At 41.9% G+C, this 12,822-nt stretch overlaps 1 protein-coding gene across 15 annotated transcripts in view; it reads right to left on the reverse strand.

Annotated features, from left to right (window-relative positions):
• LOC124644801 (coiled-coil domain-containing protein AGAP005037) overlaps positions 1 to 12,822 on the reverse strand; it is a 300,925-nt gene that overhangs the window by 72,930 nt on the left and 215,173 nt on the right. For all 15 annotated transcript variants that reach the window (XR_006986113.1, XR_006986114.1, XM_047184375.1 and 12 more), the window contains one exon: positions 8,621 to 8,819. Coding sequence is in view for 13 of the 15 variants with exons in the window: in XM_047184375.1 (XP_047040331.1) it covers positions 8,621 to 8,819 (199 nt within the window). In the remaining 2 variants the exon portion in view is untranslated. The remainder of the gene's footprint in view (positions 1 to 8,620; positions 8,820 to 12,822) is intronic.

Raw genomic sequence — 12,822 nt, forward strand, 5'->3', positions numbered from 1 at the left:
CGTTGCTTGATGCCTAGTTCTCGAAGTATAGATTCGTTGGTACGAAATTCAGTCCACGATACTCCGAGCATTCTTCTCCAGCACCACATCATGTGTAAAGCAGAGATAAAGTTAGGGTGCGTCCACATCTGGCGAATGCGCCGCGAATGCGCAGCACGCGAGCCGATCGCGAGCTGTTCGCGAGCTGCGCGCGTGCATTTTTGTTCGTGCGCCGCTTCTGCGCCGCCCGCGCGCAGCTCGCGCGCGACCTAAGCGCCGCACGCGAGCGGCGCGCAGGCGGCGCGCGACGTCTGCCATCTTCGATAGTACTGAGCCAATATACGGAACTGTAAGGGCGAGAACTGATTGCGCGCAGATCGCGCGCCGCTCGCGCGCTCTATACGAGCCTTGCGTGAGTTGCGCTAAAGAGGCGCACCGAACTATTGCAGTGACTGCACGCGCGCAGCTCGCGAACAGCTCGCGATCGGCTCGCGTGCTGCGCATTCGCGGCGCATTCGCCAGATGTGGACGCACCCTTAGGAGTATCGAATGTTTTGATCAGTTGACAGCTGTCAGTTTTCAAGGGAGAATTTCAGTTCTTTATAATGACTGACTTTTATATGGTGTTCTAATTTTCGCACATTTTTATTCTATTTATTTTGTTTTTCTTTTTTTTTTTCAGGTTTTTTTCTTTTTTCTTTGTGTTAATCAATATATATTATATTAACGCATAGTATTCATATAATGTGATTGTGATCGATACAACCAATATGTGTAACCAGAGTTCATTGCTTAATTTGATTGTTTAATCTCACAAACTGTACTATTAGTCCGATTTGAAAATATAAATTCTTCTTTTTACCCAGAAGAATTTAATAGTTAAAAACAAAAAAACAATTTGATGTTCACGTTTACTGACTCCAGTCATCAAAACATTTTCTTGTTTGTAATATCATTTCTTGACGTGATGATATATGCTTCTCAATGACGGCCCCTGATTGGTCAACAAGACGCATGGTATGGCACACTAAATCCCGCAGTGCCGCGCGTGATTTTGAATGGGCGTTACGTGTATATTTGAAAATGGAACTCGATGAGAGCCGCTGTGCGTGAATTTACAAAACGCACCTACGCGCGTGAGTGCGCGAAAAACCCGCTCGATGATGCAGATCTGCACTCCCGCAGGAACGCGCGTAGGTGCGTCGACACGCAAGATGCAGCGTGATGCGGGGCAGTGTGAAGATCACCTGAATTTACAAAACGCACCTACGCGCGTGAGTGCGCAAAAAACCCGCACGATGATGCAGATCTGCACTCCCGCAGGAACGCGCGTAGGTGCGTCGACACGCAAGATGCAGCGTGATGCAGGGCAGTGTGAAGATCACCTCAAGAAGCTTTTCTTGACAACAACCATTACTAGAAAAATACAAAAAAAAAATATCTTTATAGCCGTTGACGCGTGGTTCGACCCGGACGAAATGGCTTTTTTTTATGCGGCCAATTATTAAAGTATGGTTCACTGTTCAGTTAATTTAATATCATACAGGGGAAAGGAACAAGGGAGGTTGTACAGACCGTGGTGCCATCTAATGGTTGTTCTCAAACGATACCGTGCAATAAGTTCCTTAAGTAATCGGTAGGTGTCACTACGTGTTCGATGTTTCTATTTTTTATACCCTTTTCATTGTTTTTGCCTGTCGACATTCCAGACGTAATTATGTTCGGGATTTTTATTATAATGTATATACATTGCAGGCAGGGGGCACTCGGGTAACTGAGTGTACGGGCACGCGATCCCGCCTTCCCTGAGCTACCTTAGTCCACATTCTGATTATCCGTGGCTATGGTATCCCACCTCTCCTATTCCTGAATTCCTTCCTCATAAATCAAAATCCTTTCCTTGTGGTTCCCTCCCGCTCAAACCACAAAGTCTGGCTCGGTGAGGAAGGCAACACAACGCAGATATGCAATGTGATTTGGCGGACTCGGCGGGTCAGCAAGGCAAGGTGGATGGCCTAGGGCGACAGTGGAGGGTGTATAGTCACTGTCGGCCAGACACAGCATCCGACCCCTCCTTCAGTCGTAGCGGTTTCCGTTCCACTGATCCAAGGAGGGTAAGGACGAGTGTGTGCGCCTGCGTATGCGCGAACGTTTGCGCACCTTAATATATCCTGCGTATTTGACCGCTTCCGTTAATGGACTCCGATTCAGTTAAGTCCTGTGGCGATAGGTAGAAGTAGAGAGGTTTAGACAGATGCATCTAGGCTTTGTCTGATACCTGCACATAGGCGGTCTCGGGGGTGTGAGTACATGCCGTGGTCGCTTCTGCGCTGCACTCTGGGACGACAGCGTGGATTCGGCAGCACCCGAGATGACAAAGCAGCCCTATTTAGGGAGACACTGCTTTCCCTGCTCAGCCAGAGAGGGGGCTAGAAAAGGTGCCCTAAAAAAATGTTCGTCCCGTCTCGATAGGTGGTAGTAACCGCGGCTGCCATCGCATCACTTTGAATCGTGGTCGAAAGTACAGAACTTTTAACGACAATAAAGTAACACCGGTTATGACATTCGGAGCGTGGAACGTGAGAACTCTACTTGATCGAGATGGTAATGCCTGTCCTGAACGCAAGACCGCCATCGTAGCTCGGGAACTTCATCGCTATAACGTGGATGTGGCTGCTCTCAGCGAAACACATCTTGCCGATGAAGGAGAGATGGTAGAAGCAGGTGGTGGATACACTTTCTTTTGGAAAGGTACTGCTGCCTCCGAAACTCGGCGATCAGGTGTAGGATTTGCCATCAAGAATCACTTAGCAAAGCGACTGAGCGAGTGCCCTGTTCACATTTCCGACCGCGTAACCACGCTGCGCCTTCATTTGGACAAAGACAATTACCTTAATGTCATCAGTGTCTATGCGCCTACGTTAGACAAATCTGATGACATCAAGGACAAATTTTACGAGGAAGTGTCTCTTTGTCTTGATCGCATAAACGCCAGAGAGCAGGTACTTTTGCTGGGCGATTTCAATGCCAGGGTTGGCCGGGACTATGAAGCCTGGCCTGGAGTTTTGGGTAGACACGGTGTTGGCAACATGAACAGCAATGGTCAACTTTTGCTTAGTCTTTGTGCTCAGTACGGCTTGGCAATTACGAACACCATGTTTAGACTTGCCGCCAAGTACAAGACGACATGGATGCACCCAAGATCCAAGCACTGGCATTTGATCGACTATGCTATTGTGAGGCAAAGAGATCACAGCCAAGTGCAGATAACCCGCGCTATGCGAGGTGCGCACTGTTGGTCCGACCACCGACTTATTGTCACTAAGCTGCGAATCCGCCTCCTTCGCCCGCGTCGGTCTCAGATAAGAAAGCTTGCGTACTTAAACGTGGAAAAGCTGAAAGATCGCGAGGCGAGGGAGAAATATGCTGATTCGTTGTCAAGAAAGCTGTCATCCGCTACCGAAGTAGATAATGTTGATGTTGCCTGGGGAACTTTAGCATCTCATATCTTAGAAACCGCTTCAACTGCACTGGGCAATAAATGCTGTCGCAATGAAGACTGGTTTGATGAGAATGATGAAGTTCTGCGGGCGGCACTTGACAAACATCGGGACCTTCTACGACAGCATACAAGGCGAAGAGGAAGCGTTGCGGACGTCAAAGCTAGTGACCAAGAAGTGTGTAAGCTGTCTCGACAAATTAAAGATAAGTGGTGGCGGGACAAGGCTTGTCACATGCAATGGCTCAATGACACAAACCAGCTAGGGGAGTTTTACAGTGAGGTGCGTAAGCTGATTGGCACATCCTACCATACGAAGGTTCCTTTAAGGTCTCTTGATGGTAGGCACCTATTGACAAGCAGGGAGGATGTGTTAAAACGCTGGGCGGAGCACTTTAATACCTTGCTTAATGTGGATCGATCAGCTGATCTGCAAAGTATTAGTTTGATGCCCCAACTCTCTTCTGCCATTGAACTGGATGAGCCCCTGCTGCGTGACGAGGTTATTTCTGCCATCAGACAGCAACAAAACAACCGGGCGGCTGGCATTGATCTTATACCAGGAGAGCTGATTAAGTACGGCGGAGAGGAGTTGCACACGTCAATATGGAGATTCTTTGAACGTATGTGGGAGGAAGAGCGCGTTCCTGATACTTTTAAAGTGTCGCGAATTTGTGCTCTGTATAAGAACAAGGGCAACCGGTCTGACTGCAACTCTTACCGTGGTATTTCACTCCTTTCGGCCCCTGGGAAGGTCTTTGCCAGAATTCTTCTGAATCGCCTAAAGGCCTTATCGGAAAAGATTTTGCCAGAAACTCAATTTGGCTTCCGACCTGACCGAGGTACATGTGAAGCAATTTTCGCGGTACGGCAAGTACAGGAAAAGAGCAGAGAACAAGGTCGTCAACTGTACCTCTGCTTCGTTGACCTGGAGAAAGCTTTCGACAGTGTGCCTCGTGAAGCGCTTTGGGTGGTGTTGGGAAGGCTCGGGTGCACGGAAAAGTTTGTAAGACTTCTTAGACTACTGCATGATGACATGCAATGTTGTGTCGCCGTAGACGGTGAACAGACAGAATTCTTCCCCGTTACCTGTGGAGTGAAGCAAGGATGTGTGTTAGCACCTACTCTGTTTGCTTTATACTTTGCGGTGGTGGTTAGAGAAGTCTTACAAACAATTCCCCAGGGAGTTCGCATTCGATTCCGCACGGACGGCAATCTTTTCAACTTGGCTAGACTTAAGGCTCGTACCAAGGTTTCGCATGCACTGATCTCCGAGATAATGTATGCTGATGATCTGTGCTTTTTGGCTGAATCCCCAGATGGCCTGCAGCAGCTGATGTCCGGTTTCCATCAAGCTTGCCGTAAGTTCGGCCTAAAGATCAGTGTCAATAAGACAGAAGTGATGTCTGTAGACATTCACGGTCGTGAGTCACTGACCATAAAGCTTGGCCAGGATGTGCTGAAGCAGGTAGATAAATTTCGCTACTTGGGGAGCACTGTAACATCCAAGTGTGACCTTGATTCTGAAATTAACAGCAGGATCGGTGCTGCAGCTGCAGCATTCGGTAAGTTGCGTTCCAAGGTCTTCAGTACACATGACCTTAAGTTGGCCACCAAGGTTTCTGTTTATATGGCAATTGTGCTGCCAAACCTTTTATACTCTTCCGAGACGTGGTGTCTATATCGTTGCCACATACGTGCTCTAGATCGGTTCCACCTAAAATGTCTCCGTTCCATCATGAAGATCAGATGGTCTGATAGAGTACGAAATACCGAAGTCTTGCGGAGAGCCAATGTTGGTGGCATTGAGGCCTACTTAATGCGCCGGCAACTTCGGTGGTGCGGTCACGTATCGCGGATGTCGGATGAGAGAGTGGCGAAGCGCATCTTTTATTCTGAACTGGAGGAGGGCAAGCGTAAGCAGGGCGGACAACTCCTCCGGTACAAAGATGTCCTAAAGCGGCATATGAAGAGATGCAACATAGAGCCTTCTCAGTGGGAGCTTTTGGCAGCACAGAGGTCAGAATGGCGCAGAGTGGTTACCAACCATGTACGGGATTTCGAGGACCAACGTAAAGTTGACCTTGACGCTAAACGCGATCGGGTAAAGGCCCGTCCACCTGCTGCTATTTCGTATCACTATCAAGACGGCAAACTCACCTGCCCTCAATGTGCTCGGACTTTCCTCGCAAAGATAGGGTACATTAGCCATCTTCGGGCGCATGAGCGCCAAAATACCAATTAGGAGTTTAAGCGGTCGCCATGGCCGAAATCGGTCGGATATATATAACAAGTTATATGAACGGGAGCCGCAAGATGCCGCTACGAGCGGTCTGTCTGAATAACTATTTTTGTACTAAAACGCCTAGCCTCGTTAAGTTCGTGGGGATAGTAAGCTATGTTTTCATTCAATATATCATTAGCTGTCCCGGCAAAATTAATAGGTACCATTTTTATATTTCATACGAACTTTCTAGTCGCGAAATCATCATTAATTTAACGATTTCATAATGTTTGTTTGAATTTTCTTGCAATTTAAGTGAAAAGCTGATTAAAAGTTCTTATTATTTGTATATTGTATTTAAATTAAATTATTTCTCAGTAAAGTTGCTGCTATTGCATCGGATATATCCTGGAATGATGGTATCTCAATAAATAAACCAGTATTCTAATCAAGCGGTGGCACGGGCTCCATTGATAGAAACCTCTTTGAAATACGTGCCATATTCAAGAATACCGCCTCCTGTTTCAGTCTCTTGACCTACACGGATAATGAAAGCCCCTTGAGGTGCTGTTCAAAAATCTTGGCCACACCTCCATCAGGACAATCAGCATAATGATAGAAAAATCGATAGGTTGATAATTTTCATTAAGAAGGTAGGTAATTGATTTCTATTGTCAGTTTTCACAAGTTACTCAGATTATTTTCTAAATCAATAATTTATTATAGTGTGAAGAACTAATCGATCTTTTAAAACAATAGACCAGTATAGGTATTTCTTTGCTGTCATCTACCATCTCAGAAAACTATCCTTGGATACCTTAACTTTCTTCTTCGCCGCAAAGGTCATAACGTATATTCATCATTGTTAGAGAGAGTAAAAGTTATCCAATGTTATCGATAACTTTCATAACAAGATACTGCAACTGAGCAATATTTTTAAAACTAAAGTAAACCTCTTCCAGTTTCCTTGTTAGTTCAATAAATCGCCTTCGCATTGTACTTTTCAATCTTTTCCTGAAGAACCTTATTAGTAGATTTCCTTAGGAAACATCGCAATAATCCTCTTGTTATGCATTCAATCATGGAACTTGTGTAGGCTTTGTTGGTTCCAATACAATATAAGAATTGTACAATGAGAAATTGAAATCCACTTCTTGATGTCTGCCTTCTTTTCTAACAAGCAGCTTATATATTATATCTGAGGGCACGGCAGTGCCCCAGCCAATTTAGTTATTTTTTGTTATTGAACCGCAGGATTTAAATGTGGGCAATAATAGAATAATTAATGCTAAGCTTGCTTTCATAACTTTTTCATCGTTGGATTAAAACTAGTTCGATGTATTTGAACGCTTCATTTGAAACGCACTCAAATAATCCTTTCAATCCGCAATGTGTCTGCGGTCACGAAATATTCATTGATTTAACTAAATTATTCTATTGTACATTGTTTAATTTACCTATTAGTATTTTGGAAATACCTTGACATGGGCTTTGACAAGCTATGCAAACTGGGTAATATCTACGTGAATTTCACAAATAGAGCCTGCCTTTGAAGCCGTCTGTTTGACTACCTTGCACACACAAGTCCATATTTATATAATTAGAAGTTTCTCAGAAGCTAACATGTGACTTAAGTAATTACTAACCCAGTACTGTTAGGATGAAATAGGGAAACCTACAAAGAGATTTGGAAAGCTCCTCGTTTATATATTTGTTTTATGTATATCTTGGGTTGCATTGCTTTGCACCTTCCTTTTTGATATAGAGAGGAACCTATTTAATATGTTTGTCAAAGACGAGAATTAGGTAACTAGTACTCTTCTACATTTAGTTTGGAAACGAAACTCGGACATGTGACAATTTGGATCATTACCTTGCTTTGTTGAAAGTTTCATCAAGATAAATGGCAACCACGAGCCAAAACTTATAATGGAGTATCGGTTGTGTCTTTTTAGTAAGTATGTACTTAGTTAACACTTGTTCACAAAACGACTTCAAATTAAAGTGTAACCTACGTTTTCAAAAACAAAACAATTTCAAATTTCAAATGTTTGATGAGGGTAATTAAATTGTTTGTAGATTTTTTTTATCAGCAGAGCTCAGTTAGTTCATAATCAATACCTTCGAATAATTCCTGAAAGGTACATTAAAGCAACCATTAAAAAAGAGCTGTTCGTTTTAGTTTTTATAATTCGCTATATAAAAAATCTGTCTTCAATACACCAAACATCTAATCAAGAAACATGGAAACAAAAGAAATAAACTGGAAGTTCTAGAAACATGGAAATAAAAACAATATACTGGAAGTTCCAAAGTGGTCACTAAAAACAGTCTTAATCTATAAACCCACCTGCATTTTTGTGACGATTCCAGTCACACGAAGCTTACGATGTCTGCGGTACATAATTCAGCTGGAAGCCTGTATGTGGATAAGCCATTTCGAAGCGAATGTATTTTTAACGAAACTGCTAGCTTTTCGAGGATGAACTCTATTATCCAATTGCATAATATTTTTTTATTACAAACGAAATAATTTACAATGAAAAGCCTTGTTCACTTACCTGCTTTTAATATAGTTAGGCATGTAGTTACGTAATATTCAAACTATGCACCTGAACAAATATGCACTAATTACAAATATTCGAATCAATGAAATTGCTATTACTGTAGTCCTATTAGTCAGTAGGCTCCATTAACACACATTTTGATTTAATTTCATGCGTGGCCCACTTCACACATCATTATTGCGTCATACAAATATGAAAAGGCACCTTATGTTGTTTTTTCATTGTCAAATGTTTAATACTTTCACTTAATTGTTATTAGCATTAAACTACAGCAGTTGAAAACTAATTGCGACTTTCAATTTCAAAATGCCTATATAATTTAAGAAAAAAATTACTGACAACGTTACTAACCTGTCATCTTCCAATTCATAAAACATGTCCTTTGACGAATCGTGAATATAAATCTTCACTAAAGGACTATCCATGTACTGCATAGTTAGTTGTTTGCAGAAGCTGCGTACAAACAGGGCTTTGACCGTGTCGATAGATGTGATCTCATTTGGGAGCAGAGCGCGCTTGGTTTCATTGCGGTATTGCAAGAAGACTAAACCTGAAATAAAACAATTGTATTAGCTTATGATAAAGGGCTAATGTCCCTAAATCATCTGCCCAGCCTTCTCTCAATTATATTGGAGGTAGCTTTCAGTCTAACCGGATCAAGTTGAGTACCAGTGTTTCATATTATGAGCCTTCGTATCTGACCCAATTATCCAGGGAACCCGATACTCCTCCGTAGGACTTGGTAACTGTTGGTATTGTGTAGTTAAGAAATAAACTGAATAAGGAAATGTTACATCTTATGACACTCGACGACAGGAGCGCGGTCAGGATTGATAACACCATCTCCGGGTCCTTCCATTTCAAGAACGGAGCTAGACAAGGGTACATACTGTCACCCGTGCTATTGAACATCTACGCAGAATACATCATGAGATGTGCCTATGAGCACTGGAAGGGTGGAATATCTGATATCAGATATCAAAATCACCAATTTGGGAAATATTGACGATGCTGCGCCCTTCGCGTCCAATGAGAGTGAGATGTCCACATTGCTGGGAAGCAAGCTTGGAACAGGTAAGCAAAGACCTAAGGCTTCTAATAAACACAGCTAAAACGAATGTGGTGAACCGAAGCAGATCTCTTACCATGTTTGACCACACTTAACTTTGAACTTAACTGGTTACGGCAAAATCAAAGTAAAAAAAAAAGAGGAAGAAGCCCAATTTCTGGTCAAACCAAATCAGCTCGACACTAAATAGCACAGTCTAAGACGCCATCCGCACCGCCAGATATAGGACAAGATGGCAAAATTTTGGCCGGGAGAAAGTGTTTCATCGAGGTCACGACCATCAGGAATGAGACCAAAAAACACATGGAGAAGGATGAGCTTGAATTAGCTTTAGTTTTTCCTAAAATAGGTACAGGAATACTGACCCGTGCTACGTATAGGACCACAGGCTGCACCAAAACATTTGCAGCGATTCGTTTACCGTGATTTTCATTAAACGCATTTAAATTACGCAACGCTTTGAACTTACAAACTGTCCGTGGTACCAACCTTTGTATTGTGTTTTACTTTGAACATCAACCAACCGTGACAGTTTACCGATCACCATCAAATGAAATTCCGCTGAAAGCCACAATTTACACACACGGCTTTCAAGCGTATGTGTAAATGTTTTGGGCACTAAGCAAACATACGTGTGTATGCGTGTGTCTTTGAAATGTAATTACAGTTGAAATGCAAAGCAGTAATGTGATCAATTCTATTCTAATGAAATCTAGTTATTGATACTGAACGTGCTTTACTGTACTAGTTCCTGATATAGAAACTAAGTAATTAATTCCTTTAACATCACTTTTACACTGGCAGATTTTCTGCGCATCGCAGAAGTTCGGATCTGCTACGTGCAAAAAATCGTGTACACGCGGCACATTCCGAGCCGCAAAAACTGTCGCGAGGTTTAGTGTCATTTTTGTACTAGCATTTATCAATATGTCAATTGTTTTCTAGCAAGCATAGATATCGCTTGGAAAATTCAATAGCACTAAAATAAATGATTAAATCGAAGTTTTAAAAGCAGCTACACCGAAACATCGCAAGTTCTTCAAAGAGAGTAGTACTTTGTTTAGTTCGCGTCAAACTTTTTGTCGTCACTTGAGTTGTTGCGCAGTAACCAATTGTATCAGCGGATCGGGGCTGCGAGATTGTTCAAGAGTTACCGCGGTCCTGGTACATAAAGGGCTTAAGAAGGAACATGGTGGGCTTTAGTCAGTAAGAGTCTGATATTACCTCATACTGCACCCATAGCGTACCCTTTCTTCTATGATTATTTGCTATAAAAAAACAGGTGGCATGGCGGAGGTGGTGTATGGACACGCGCGGAGCTTGGCTCGGACTTTGGTTTAAGAACGGCATCGACCTATTGTTGTCTTAGTACTTTTTATTCCATGTGTATGTATGTCTTGTATTGTGTCAATAAATGATTTTTCTTTCTTTTCTTTACTTACACAACAACTTTACTGATCTAGGATGAACATTGTCTTGCCATGAAACAAAACAATCATATCATCTGTCGTTTTCAAAGAAGATTTCGCAGAAGTTGCGATTGCAACGCAGCTCAGCCCACTCTGAACAAATATTGAAAAAGAAACAGAGGTCCTAATTACCGCGTTTTGTAATACAAAGAAATCCTCACTCAGAATAGCAATATTTATAAAGCTCCTTCTTTGAAACTGATTAGTTTAATTATGCGTATGTTTTTCTATATATGTAGTATTGGTTTACTGTTTATGTTATTATTATTTCGTAATATAACACCCCCATTAGTGGTCTATAAACCAAACTAATAATTAATGATTAATATATGATTATTATCAAAGACCAGTTCTATGAAGGCACAAAGTGTTTCATTAAATAGATCGAGTACCTGACGACAATTATAGTCGATAATTACGAGAACCCTATAATTCACGTTAGTGCAGCTTTGCTTCATTTATTACTTGATACTAGGAACTGCATTTCAAAGGGATGAAAACAAAAGTTCACGGAATTCGGAACTGAAACATCTGATGACAGTTAGGCAAGCTCGTTAGTGATAGCTCCTGAAACACGTAGGTGTACAGGGGACTTAACTACCAAAAGCATCGTTACAAAGGTTATTGTTAGATTTTATATCGTTCCAGTGCTTTTATAAAACTATTTCCAGAGTGACCTTTGACAAAAACTGTACTCGTATATTGAATTTGTTAAAAATGTTTCGTTTAAAACGTTCATTATGAAATTCCTGCAAACATACAAAACGTTTGTTTTTTGTCCTACTATCGAAATAAAACAAAGAATTTTTACTGTATTGGGAATTATGTTTGCATTTCAAAAGATTTAACTTGAAACGGACAATGGAAGTAGGCAAATGGTTACCTATGACCCACTACTGACAGTCCTGTCAGCCGTCACCTTCTCGCGCACACCTAATCGCGCGCGTAATCACACCCGCTGCCTAAATCTCGCTCCCCGCGTGGCCATGGGACTGTGACATACGAGCTTGCCAGGCTTAGCCTTTCTTTGCCTGTCTGGGGGAGCGAACAAGATTTTTCGATCCTGTTGTAACTCCTGGGAAGTAGTGCGTACAAGACTCGATTGTAATTTATTTCTTTAAGTAGTTTTCCTTTTAAAATTATGTATGTATTAAATATTCGTGTCAGATGTATTCAGAATATCACGCAATGCTACCTATTGTTATCAATTAGCTGAGCCCGTCGCTTCTATGAATGCATGCTTTCGTGGGCTGAGCGGATTTTCATGTTAATTACGTTAATGAAAACGCAGTTAATTCCGCGTATTTCATCTAATTTCCATTCAGTTTATCTAACTTTACACCTTTTCACCTATTACTGGGAAATATTCATTACTAGCGACCCGCCCCGGCTTTGCTCGTGAATAGATCAAATAGGAAACTAAATCTTTCTCATGAAATGGTGGTTTTTCAATAGAAGTCATTTCTAGTGCACCGGTAATAAGTCAGCAGCGGAATACCAGTTCCAGTTACATCGACCGTAGCGTCCATGAATAGAAAGTTCCACTACCTTTTTACAGAATAAGTCTATCGGGGCTGCGACAAAATTCGAAATAATGATCCGTTGATACTCCGAGGTCGCGGATTTTTTGTGCCTAGTTTTGATTACATCATACCATCAACGATCTATTCGGATAATTCAAAAAGTATAAACCTTCCCCTTGATATCTATCTAATAAAAATCGGCATAAAAATCTGTTACAAAAGATTTAAACATACAAACAGACAGGTGATTTTGCTTTATACCTGCCGTGTTGTGATTAGTCCACAAATATCTATTCATTAGGCATAATATTGGTTTTCGTTTCGGTTGGCATTTGCAACACTATGTTAATTAATTTCTACGGAAAACGGGATGCGGATATTTGATCATTCGCCTATTCACAGATCTCAAATTTCACGCATAATACTGCATAAACTGTAAATAACTATCCTCTGCTCTGAATGGCCCAACTGTTGATTTACAGATGTACGTAG

This window comes from Helicoverpa zea, chromosome 31 (genome assembly GCF_022581195.2).
Source record: "Helicoverpa zea isolate HzStark_Cry1AcR chromosome 31, ilHelZeax1.1, whole genome shotgun sequence".
Lineage (NCBI taxonomy): Eukaryota > Metazoa > Arthropoda > Insecta > Lepidoptera > Noctuidae > Helicoverpa > Helicoverpa zea.